Source organism: Mastigoproctus giganteus, chromosome 1, assembly GCF_048544385.1.
Source record: "Mastigoproctus giganteus isolate SK-2022 chromosome 1, ASM4854438v1, whole genome shotgun sequence".
Classification (NCBI taxonomy): domain Eukaryota; kingdom Metazoa; phylum Arthropoda; class Arachnida; order Uropygi; family Thelyphonidae; genus Mastigoproctus; species Mastigoproctus giganteus.
This window is the reverse complement of record NC_143575.1, coordinates 19,445,482-19,457,941: the sequence shown is the minus strand read 5'-3', so window position 1 is coordinate 19,457,941 and position 12,460 is coordinate 19,445,482. Positions and strand designations below refer to the sequence as shown.

Genomic DNA, 12,460 nt, shown 5'->3' with positions numbered 1-12,460 from the left:
CTTTTACATCTGTTTTATTTATTGTTTATTTAATGTTTTTCCACATTATCTGGGAAATATTTAGAGCATTCGGGAGTTTTCTACAACATTCGAGAATGTACCGATAAGTTCTAGATTACTGTTACGTGTGGAAGAAAGGTCATGATTTTCCTGGAACTTTCTAGAAACTTCGAAGGAGTTCTCGAAAAACATTGAGAGCCTTCTAGAAAATTCTCTACCAGTATATACCAACGAGCATTTTCCTATTTCTCAAAATGTATGTGTTTCAGAGAGCAGCTCTTTGGTGTGTATATGTGTTAAAGCACTTTACAGAAGCTGCCTGATAATAATCTTAAAATGTTTCAGTGGTTGATACAAAAAAGGTCAAGCGGTTGGTCAAAGGTCAAGAGCTTGGAAAGTACATGTTGAATGTCGTTTAAAACCAAGGAAATCAATATGATTTCCTTGGCTGCATTTTATAGTCAATAAATAACAATATGAGATATGTCTAACATTAATCAAAAAAGTCTTTTATGGAATTTTTTTCTTGGGGAAATATAGTTTATATTTTTAGTGAATCTCGGTAAAAATGGTGCAGAAACGTTGGGGATGTTACGGAAAGTGTACTTGATGGAATCATGAGTCATAGACATGTGCACGAATGGCACGAACTGTTCAGAGAGGGACGGGAAGATGCCCAAGACGACAAAAAGACAGAATGGCTACTAACTTCAACCGCCGAAGAGAATGTTGAAAAAATTCGAGAGATGTGCACCAAGACCATCGTATCGACTGTTGCAGAACACTTACACATTAACAAAGAAACAGTAAGAACAATTTTGAGGAAGCCATTGGCCATGAGAATGGAGTGCGTCCACATGGTTCTCAATGAGAGAGTTTTTAACGAAAAACAAGATCACAACATTTGAACACGCGCCTTATTCACTAGATCTGACACCGTGAGACCTTTTCCGTTTCTAAAATTAAAATCCATTTCGAAGGAAAACGATTTGAGAACTAGCCGACATTCGGAAGAACCCAATGCAGCAATTAAAGGCCGTATCTTCCGATGACTTTCGCTGCTGTTTTAGATCCTGGAAATCGCGAATGGAGAGCTGCATAGATGCAGCTGGAGAGTACTTTGAAGTGGATAAATATCAAACTTGTTGTATTTCAAATAATAAATGATTTAAAAAATATTTCTAGTTTCTTTTTAGTCACACCTTGTTGACCAGCTTGTTACCTGGGTGCGAAACGAATTTGCGATAATTAAGAGGGAAGGTGGAGAAAAATAGTCCAAGCTAAAAGTAAACTCACTTGAGGCTGGTAGAATGTATCCACTTATATTCAGAGAAGGATTAAGGGAGTGAAGCTTACCTTTAGCTATGATTATGAGAGCATCCTTGGATTCAGAGGAGGTCCCAATGAATTGAAAGGCAAACTTCTCCCAAATTCATGGGAAAGTAATGGAGTCTCTGGTTAAAGAAGTAATGTGCTATACCTTGACAGGAATTCAGTTATTTGCTGCCATGGATAACGGGGTGGTAAAGTGGCAGCAGATATAGGATGGTTACAAATGGACAATGCTCTTCTTGGACTAATGCGATTAGTTGGATTTCTTGAGGGTTCAGTGCTGGGTTCCTTATTGTTTTCTGTATTTATTAACGATATTGATGAGGGCAAATCAGGCTTCTTGTATAAGTTTGCAGATAATACAAAGGTTGGTTGGATGGTTAATGACAGGAGTCCATGTGTATTACTGCAACAAGATGGACTGGTAAGCACAAATTGAATACTAACACTGTAAAATCAAGGTACTTCATATGGGTAGCAGTAATCTCACAGGATTAAACCATTTGTGTGGTACCACCCTGAAGGTGGTACAAAACGAAAGAGATTTGAAGTTGTACAGCCAACGTGAAGTTCTCTAGCAGTGCAGACCTGGAGAATTAGACCTCCAGAATAGACATCGGAAAATTGAATCATTCAGATGCAATCTGAATGGTTCTCGAACCATTCAGATTTAATTTTCGCACGGTGGACAGTTGCCATTCAGATCCGAATGTTCGAATCATTTGTTGCACACTGGACCTTCTATTTTGGCGTGTGTAGTTCGTTTTAAATTCGTGCGGTGTCGTTCTTGGAGTACCGAGGATATTTCCAGCAGAGTTTTCCCAACCCATGCATTTTCAGTAAAATATGACAGTAATATGTAGATTATTAATTGGCAGGGATTTCAGAGAGGCTGCTTATACCCCAATCATGTAGTTAGAAAGAGGTGTTATTTAAGAATTATTTTAATAAATTCTTAAATTATTTTAATACAAGCAGTGCATTAAAACAAATCTGGTCAGTGTAAGGTAGAGGCACGGTCTGTTCAAATACTGATATGGTTAGTGAAATATCCTGCTTTTTATCAATTAACGGAAATCCTGTTTCGAAGAGCAATAAATTGTTTCATTACCAAGGAAATTTTCGTGGGTTTTATGTAACATTGAGATTGTGTGCCTCCAAAAAAAATAAAGGAAATTGGAATCTTATCCGTATTAATTAACTCACCGAAAAGCTCAGTTCATTTCAGTTTAATACAGATACATTCAGGATATCGAAGCTGTTTCAGATTTGGGAGCTACCCATTGAGTTCGGGTTTTATTGGGTAAGTCAGTTGATGAAAAATTTAAAAATTTTTGAACTATGAACTTTCTTAATCGGAAATTAATACGAATACGGTTAAGTCTTAATTGGAAATTAATAAATTTTACCTTAAATGGTACGAAATCATATTCTATAACATAAAAGAAAGCATACTGATCTAACAGAAAGATGCCATAAAGGGTTCGTGATAGTAGAGTCCTAGAAGTACCAATTTAATTGTAGTTTAGTTACATCTCAGTAGAAGAATAATTTATGGTATTAACATTAGTGATTAGGTTTATTGAATTCTTTATATTTAAGTATTACATGAAAAACCATGAAACCTTAAGGAAACGTATGAAAAGATTTGGACGATTTCTTTGTTTAAATGAAAGTGGGATCGTGTACTTATATTCAGATCTATACTTTTATCCGATATCATTAAAAGATAATTAAAAATGTACTTCTCCAAATCTGGAAATGGTTGCTGGATTATATCTCCAGCATCTGCTTTGTTCAACGATTTCTTTTCAGCACTTATATGGACATCAAACTGATGAATATACTATGGGGCAATATTGTACCATAAGAGGTATGGCATTGTTCGGAAGTTTCAGAGAAAGCAAGTCAAAATATTATGAATGATTTGTAGGTAAGAGATGAATTTGGCAGAATGCGATAACCATATTTTAAAAAGAGGAGGTTCCAAATTAGGAAGTCCTTAAGAAAGAATATTAGAGGGAACATGTGTATAAGTACTCGTGACACATTTAAAGCCAAAGAAATATTTCGGCGAATAATTATGGCAAATGAGATTGGTGGTAGTTGGGATAACAAATGATTGAGGTTCTCTCAATAAAATTAAGAGAGGCTTGAGAGACTGCTGACGGAAATGGGCATAAATAAGATTAGAATTGAGAACACGTATATTTATGAACTAAATGAGGAAGCATTTAACAGGATTACACCTTTTCGCAGATCATATTTTTTATTAATATGACTCTTAAGGAGGCATGCAATATATAAAGCAGAGGGAAGAATTCATAAATCAATGAAACCTTTAGATATGGCGTACTCACATCAAGAATATACCCAACTCAATGACATAACGTGGCCTCGACAGTGCCCTTTACAGCCAAGCTATCCCCAGTCATAGACTACCAGATTAGAAGCAGTAATGTTATATACAAGCCGATCCGGATGTCCCCTAGAGTGTTACAAATAAAAAATTATTATATTAGGATCACCCGGAAATAATTTCAACTCCCCACGTGTATTGTGTCTACAAATTACTTATCGTCTCTGGTCGATTTTCCTGTTTTACTGGTAGAAAAACCCGAGTTTCTTGGGGGGGGGGAACCTTGCTCTGTACGCCTGACATCGTCTAACTCACCCACAAAGTGAAAAAAATCATAAACATTCCTCGCGTCATTGACGGGTTTCGAACCGGGCTTTTTCCACCGTTGTGGGGAGGTCGGTGTGGATACCACTGTGCTATCCGCGCAGACAGTATGTTCGGTCCAGTGAATTATCTAGCGGGCAACCTGCGAAACTATTTTACAGCTGTACCCTCGAAACGTAAGGCATATTGGAACTCGTTATGCTTATCGCTATCTGAAAAGACATGATCCATAATGCATAGCAGAGGAGATTATGGGGGGTAGATGGACCGTTTCTTTGGAGATGAAACAAGGTTTTCTCCACTTAAAACTTCCAGAAAGAAGAGTGGTGGTGTCACACCAGGTGATCAAAGTTGGCAGCCACTTGTAACACAGCCTTGTAACACAGAGGGTCGGCCATTTCTGCGTGTAATGTAAATGCCTCGACCTCTGGATTTATTATGGAATAAGTTTGCACCGAATGCTTAAGAGGTTTATAGTAGGATGGCCACTTCCATTAAAATAAGTGCAGTATTTCTGACGTTGTATTTGGGTCTATATGCAGCGTTACTACTAGACCCACCGTCATCAACATGCAATCAGAGGATTTTCAGAGGACAACTGGATTTAATCAAAATCGGCCAACTTCATTCCAAATCTGGAGCTAATTATTAGTTGTATTAATTCACGCCCACGTATTAGCTTGCTGCTGTCACACTTGGAAGAATGTCTGTAACATGCCTCATGCTGTTATATACCATTTCCATCATGTATTGCGATGGTGTCAAACGGAATTCGTCTCCAACTCACTGACTTGTACAATGCAGTGCATAGAGATTAATTAGATAATGTGCTCTAAAACTAGATAATCAATAACCTGAATCTCATTAATTTTACGTTTTCTAATAAGATTGTGTATTGATCTCTAGACCATGACACAACGGTTGATGGATGGATGCCCATTTGGGCTTTATAAATACTACACAAATATCAAGTGAAATCATTTAGCATCTTCCAGCACAATTTTCTCTACACACGTTTTTCAGTAAAAACATGATGACTAATATGTAGAGGATGACTTTGACCTGATTTCAAAGTGCTTTTATTAAACTAACCAAGTGATTAAGGAATAAATCTCGTGTAAGAGCCATTTATCAGACGCGGAATCTACTAACCGTACAACATTACTGAAGAGCAATCTATCCTTCGCACGTATAAAAACTGTTTAAAATAAAGCTGATGAGAGAGAAAGGTCGTCTCGTGTATATCAAACAGTTTCGTAATAACCGCAAAGTGTTACGAAGCGAACCCGTGTCACCCATTTCCAGTGAAACTGAGAGGGTTTGCAGAATTAGCCTTGTTTCATCGATTAGAGGAAATTTCGTTTCTTAGTATAACGGACTGTATAAATTTGGCCTCTATTTAAACTACGAAGAAAGTGAAGGAAATTCTTACATGATCAGCAATCAGAGTGTATTTAAGTTTAAGGCAGTCCATTGAAGACTTTGGATCAGTTTTATTACAGCATTTGGATAATATCGGGTAAGTCAAATTGGTTTCTTCTCAATTATTCGAATTAAATTTACCATAATACTTATGAAATCAAATTAGGACAGTATACGAGGGGATATCAAAACATTAACCCTTACCTAGAAATAATAGCCCTAGAAAGGTGAAACTTCACAGGAACTTCAATCCTTTTCTATGTACTCTCCATGTGTAGTAACATATTTCTCCCATCTATGGATCAGTTTTTTAATGTCTTGATCACAGAAGTCCGCATTTTTTGCCCGAAACCACGATTCCACTTCATTGATGACTTCGTGAGACGAATCAAAGGGCGTCCCCGCAATGGTTTCTTCATTTCCCGAAACAAGAAGAAGTCTGACTGTGCTAGGTCAGGAGAATAGGTTGGGTGCTGCAGTACTTCGAAGCCGCACCGGGCAACAAAGTTGGTGGTGAGCCCGTGTATTGTCTGACAGAAAACAGACACGTTTGGTTAATATTCCACACCTTTTCACCTTTAAAGCATCGAGTAACATTTTTAAAAGATTTCTGTAGTATTCTCCGGTAAGTGTGGAACCACGAGGTAGGTAATCTGTCAGGAAAACCCCTTTTCTGCCCGAAAACACGGACAGCATCACCTTCTTCGCAGATGAAGTGGTCTTTGCCTTTTTTGGAAGGTGGGGAGGAGGTGGGCTTCCGCTGCTTTGACGTGTCATTAATCTCAGCATCGTACTGGTATACCCAGAATCGTCATTTGTCACAAACCGATCAAAAAAGTTCTCAACATCCGCATTACACAAATCTAAACACAAATCTTGGAACCCATCGTGCGGAGACCTTAGACATGTGCAAATGGTCGTGTAAAATGTGTAGCACAGCGGTATTGTCACCATTCTCGCCACACCGGGGTAGAAAAGGCCCGAGTCGAATCCCGTCGATGACGCGAGGAACTTTAATGGGATTTTTTTCACTCCGTGGCTGAGTTACTCGGTCTCAGGTGTAAATAGCAAGGTTTTCTCCCCCAAAAATGAGGACTTTTCGTTCAGCAAAACAGGCAAATCGACTATAGACCACTCGCAATATACAGACATAAGAGACACAGCATGGCAGATGAATTTAATTATTCGGGTGGCCTAAAATAATAGTTTGGTCATGTAAAATGCTGTGGGCAGACCCATAACTAATTCCCACTGCATTTGTGATGAAATGAATTGTTACTCAGCACCAGCTGCTCAACCTTTGCAACTTCTCACTGTCTGTGGATATTGATGGCTTTCGCACTCTTTGCGCGTCAAAGACACTTCTACGACCGCAGTGAAACTCCCATTTCCACTTTTTTACGGTGCCATAGGTTGGACAATTCTGTCCATACACAGCTTTCATCTTCGTCAATTTCCTGAGCTCCGTTGTCCTGCAAATGCAGGAACTTGATCGCTGCTCGATACTCCACTTTGTCAACCATAGTGTCCTTGCTGAGATTCCGGGCTCTATCTCTGGTGTACGATCACCTACAGGAATGAAATTCCACATGTTAGTTATTGAATATGTAGACAACTTATATTAAAAACGGCATCTTCCTACTGATGTTTTATCTAGGTCAGGGTACGAACTTTTTGATAACCCCTCGTATAACAGAGCTATAAAGCTCAATACGTTCTAAGTTTATATCAATATATGGATGAGTTTATTTGTAAAAGAATGAGAGAAATTTACCTCAGTATGATACGTTGAACGTAGAACTATTTATCATATAAATGGACTATTAGTCCATTTATATGATAAATCAATGAGATCCAACCGTCCATATTTTCACATTTTGACAAATGATCAAGTATTTTCAAGATTAAATACTATTCGGAATTGGACAGAGCGAAAATGAAGATAATTATTCTGGTGATTATTCGCTTTAGAAAGAAATGGTTGGTTCTGAGTTGAACGCTCTTCGGATGGCAACTAGATAGGCTGAAATCCAACCTATAAATTATTTTAAAGCTAAGTGTGTACATAATGCGCAAAGCATAAATGTAATTTATTGTAATTTTCTCAAATTATGTTTTACTGCTTACTTTTTTTACACTTTGCATAGATTGTATTTCGAAAAAATCGAAAGATCCTCTGTCCCAAAGTTCCAAATAACCCCGATAATATAAAGTACGTTGCCATGTTGAGAATGGCATACACCTTCTTATATCTACTTGTATTAACCTTTGCTTTGTTATTTCATAGTGTCATCGAGGAAAGTAAAGCACCTCCATCCAGTGTTCAGGTGAAAAGATGTCCGGTTTCATCTTACTGACCTTCGTGACGTGGCTTGCATTCGCTCAAGTTTCTAATGGGAAAAGGTAAGCTATTTCACTATTAATACGTCTTGTCCATCACTATTTCTTCCTCTTTCATAACTTTCATAATCACCAGTGAAACGTAGATAGCTGAAGTCGAATGGGTTAAGAGTTAAAGGCTTAATCTACGAGAAATACGTATATTGGCCCACCGTTAATACCGGGAACTGTATATCTAAAAACAATCTTTATGTACAGGAACACTAATAACGGCGCTGAAACCTTTGGCCTTGATACAAATATGGATCTTCTCCAACGCTTCCACAACGTAAATAACTCAGGATACCTAGATAGATCTCATCAGTCATGGTTATGTCAAAAAAATAAAACAAACCGGGGCCAAACAATGAAAGAGGGCCCCAGAGAATCACGCACTCCATCCGCAAAACTTCATTTCTAATGATACAAAAAATTATAAAACTATTTCTCCAGTTGGTTTCAACTGAATCTATAAATTGAGCACGTGTAAGCTGTAGTATGTTCGAGTCTTCAAACCAAGTGATTACAAGGCGTACAGTGTGACCGGATACCTTTGTCATTTGAAACACAAAAAGTCCATTTGCTGCTCTGGTCACTTAAATTATTGATTGGTATTATCATATGGAATCCTGTGATGAATCTCCGGTGGAATTCGGTGAGCTCAATGAATCAACCGATCTACCGCATTTCGTTGGTATAATAAAATTTTCAGTATGGCCAAGAAAACTCCAAATTCCTAAGAACCAAATGTTACGATTACTTTCGAATTTGACGAAAGTTCGGTTATAGTGAAGAGATAAAAGTGAAATTTTTATTTGGCATGATCGTGAGATCACTGACAGAAGACAGCAGTCCCGCAATGAACAGAACTGAATGCCACAAGTCAATCTGTTAAGTGACTATTGAATAGGAATCTGGTCAGGAGTACTATTGAGACAAGAATCTAATTTAACGCCTTCTGCAAACATGAAAATATGAGGAGGATGAGCTGTCGAGGTTAGGCAAGATCAGGAATACAATGGGCACACGCTAACTGAAGGAAATTTTTTTTGTTTTGAATTAATATTCTCAGTAATCTCCTAGCAATAATCTAATTAACAAAAAGGGTAGTTCCTGCGTGGGAGGAATTTTAATGGGCGTGTTTCACAATGCGGCTGAGTTAGTCGGTCTCAGGTGAGGGCAGCATGGTTTTTACTCCAGGAAATTCGGGCTTTTCATCCAGCAAACAGAAAATCAACCTCAGAATAACACACACAATTTACAGACAATATACACGGAGCAATTATGGACTTAGTCGCCGATGCTCCTAAAACCTCGTCAAGAAGCGACCATCACTTTCGCCTCGGAATAAAATGGAAAAATTAATTTCTTTTTTATCGTCCTACGATCCGGAGAAATTACCACAAACTCCAGAGCCTGAAATGGAATCCGTAAACCCAAAGTCTTCGGATTAAACTTGGTGAGGTGGCAACTCTTAAATTGAAACATTTTGGTGGACAATCAAAAATTCATGCAGTGCTGCATTCTGAACTTTAAGACAGTGCAGTAGGTACTGTCACTGTGGTTCCTTGCAGTAATCAGAAGAGGAGGAAGATAATTTTCATTCATTCAAAATATCTGTACGCTAACTATTACAAAAGGACCTATTTTGGATTAGCCAACACGATTTTTGCCTGCAACAACTTAAATGCTGTTTTTAACCAATTTTTATGAGTAGATTTCAGAAATCACCGTGATAGTTTCGCATCACGTCCCTGTTATTAAATATAGAGGGAGGTACTTTTTACCAAAATGCAGGATCCCATGGTCGCTGGGATCCTGTAACGATGGAGGATTACTGCTGGTTCCCTGTGAGAGAGAAAGAGATATTAAGCAGGAATACAAGAGAAAATCCCCTTAGTAACAAACATTTTTAAACACAATTATAGGTATGCTGATTAAACATTATTGAAATATAACTATTTCATAATGATTTATGGTATTTTTCCTAAGTTAAATGAGTTATAGAGAACGTATAATATTTTTTTACCCTTGAATTACAAACTTGAATTATATGTATGCATCCCTTTATTTAAACATTAAACATTGGTACATCTTTTGATGTAGACGCGATAGAGACTTTTTGTGGTGATTTTCGGAACCAGGGCTTTTATTTCCTCCAGAGTCGCATATTTTCATCGAGGAGTTATGAAAAAAAATATATTTTTTTGGCTAGTGTAATTGATTATTAATAGAAGTAGTTTTAATTGGTAAATGTACAGAAAGGATGCAGATATTACGTTCTTTTCTTAATGCAGTTAAATTAATTTATAATCACTTTTTTAAAATTTTTAGAAATTTCAGTTTTGCTCTGATAAAGTTATTTTTTGACAAATTTTCTTGACACAAAAGTGTAAGATAATGAATGTTCTGATATACGTTTTTGAATTATTTTAAGGGGACATTTGTTCACCGCACCTTACGTTTTGGAGAAGAACACCAATCAAACGTTGTTATTGCAACTGTTTGGCATCACAGGTTCCGGCGAATTAAACATTACCCTTATGGATCGTAATTGGAATACAGTATTTTCTAAAAAAGTTTACATCTCTGGTAAGTGTATCAATTTCCTTCGATGATGACTATTTCATACATAATTTTTCGAACTCAGGTCTTTTTCAGGGTGAAAAAGACCTGAGTTCGAATCCCGTCAATGACGCGAGGAATTTTTAAGGGCCTTTTACACAATGTGGTTTAATTAGTCGTTCTTACATGAGGATGGTAGGGCATTAACTCCTGGAAACTCTGGTTTCTCCTCCAGCAAATATCATATCGAGCACAGACCACATGCAGTTACAGACATTATATATATCGTTCAGTGTGGTCGAAGTTGCTGATGTAACTAAAACTCTACAATAAAAACAATAACAACAACCAAATTAACCGCTGAAATGATTGCCGAACTGATGAAAACAAACTTAAATGCCATTCGGCATGTTGAAAGTTGTAAATATATTTCGACTAACTGAAATAAAAAGGAATGAGCAAATGGGCGCATTGAACATCATCTCTGAATTCAAATATGTGGACAAGAGACAGATAAGACAAAGGACATACGCTGAGGACAAAGGACATACGCTGAGGACATGAGGCATTATACAGATGCCTCGTGTTCTTAACTGTCTCAGTGTGATTTCAGAAAAACAACAGCGCCGATTTCTAGGATACAACAAAGATAATGTGCAACGGATGTATGGAGTTGCCAATTTAGGTGCCAATGCGAATTGGGTTATGAGGCGGGAGTATATTTGCTAGTAATCTGAGTGTAATCATATGGTTATTTTGACTGCGTGCTAAACGCAAATACAAACACTGTGCTACTTTGGAGGTCATCTTCAATAGAGCGACCGTGATAACTGTGTGGTAGTCTTTGAGGAAGAAACCTTATTAGATCCACAAATCCTTAATCGGCAACGTTTGTTTTTTCCTTAGAACTCAAACACCGAATGAGAAACCTCGTCCGAGCATAATGATTCCGCCCCTTGTGGATCTTTTGGAGAGGTCCGGTTTCAAATACATTCTCCCCACACCAGGTGGAAGAAGCCCAAATTTGAATTCCGTAAAAGATTTTTTGGGCTTTTTTTCACTTTTGCTGAGTTTGTCGATTCCGGCATGGATAGTAATAACTCCACTCTCCCAGAAGCCTCGACCTTTTTGTCCAGAAAATCGACCAGATAATACGCACAATTTATGGGCACATTACACCACGTGGCCAGATGAGTTTATCCTCGGGTGACATATAAAAATATTAGCAACATATAAAAATTCATTATGCTAAGTCAATTGCAAAAAAAATTACCCCACGAGGCATAACTTACGGACCGTTCCTTTTAATTATTGAACTCTTTCCACTTGGTGGGAAAAGTAGTATGGATCAGATCTCAATTACAGTGGGAGTGCGTTTAGTGGGCTTTGTTTTTCATATGGTTGAATTATTTTCCAGGAAAAGGAAATTTTCATCCCGAAAGAGATAAAACGGTCATCCAGTACATGGAGTTCCCTGATACGATACGCTCAGGCCACAGGGAATATTCAACACAACCTTGTCCGGTTATATTGAAGACTTTGAAGCCTCGTTTTGTCTGCCACTGTGATTTTCAGTGTAAGAGTTTATAGTAATGTTCACTGATTTTACTTATATATTGAGGTAGGTGATTCCGTGATAATTTTTTTCCTTTCTTTTCTTTATGAGAATCAAATATGGTGATTGACCTTACTGTCCCTAATATCAAGGAGACGACGGGACGCCTCAGAATAGACGGATACGTTGGAAATGAAGCCAAGCACCGTATGTTTGGAGAGGAGGAGGTAAAGTTCCGAGATGGTCACGAGATGGTTGTATTCATTCAAACGGATAAACCAGTCTACAAACCCAGCCAAACAGGTAACTTTATCTGATCACGAAACTTTTGTTTTTTATTTCATTGCAAGCTATTGTGTATTTTCAACTGGAATGATTCAAAATGTCTACACATAGTTTGGTTATCTTGAACGAAACAAAACCTTTATTAATTCTTTTAAAAAAATTAAAAATAAACATTCTGAGAACGAAATATAAATATGAAACTGTTACAATTCCCACTTTCAAGCAGATAAAATCAATAA

The 12,460-nt window shown here is 37.5% G+C and overlaps 1 protein-coding gene across 1 annotated transcript in view; it reads left to right on the top strand.

Moving 5' to 3' along the window:
* The first annotated feature begins 2,538 nt into the window (after window positions 1–2,538).
* The window catches only part of LOC150090607 (alpha-1-inhibitor 3-like), a 72,056-nt gene continuing 62,134 nt past the window's right edge, over window positions 2,539–12,460 (top strand). The window contains exons 1-4 of the mRNA XM_090371723.1: window positions 2,539–2,635; window positions 7,725–7,840; window positions 10,254–10,408; window positions 12,048–12,239. Of these exons, the coding sequence (XP_090227849.1) occupies window positions 7,773–7,840; window positions 10,254–10,408; window positions 12,048–12,239 (415 nt within the window). The 5' untranslated portion in view covers window positions 2,539–2,635; window positions 7,725–7,772. The remainder of the gene's footprint in view (window positions 2,636–7,724; window positions 7,841–10,253; window positions 10,409–12,047; window positions 12,240–12,460) is intronic.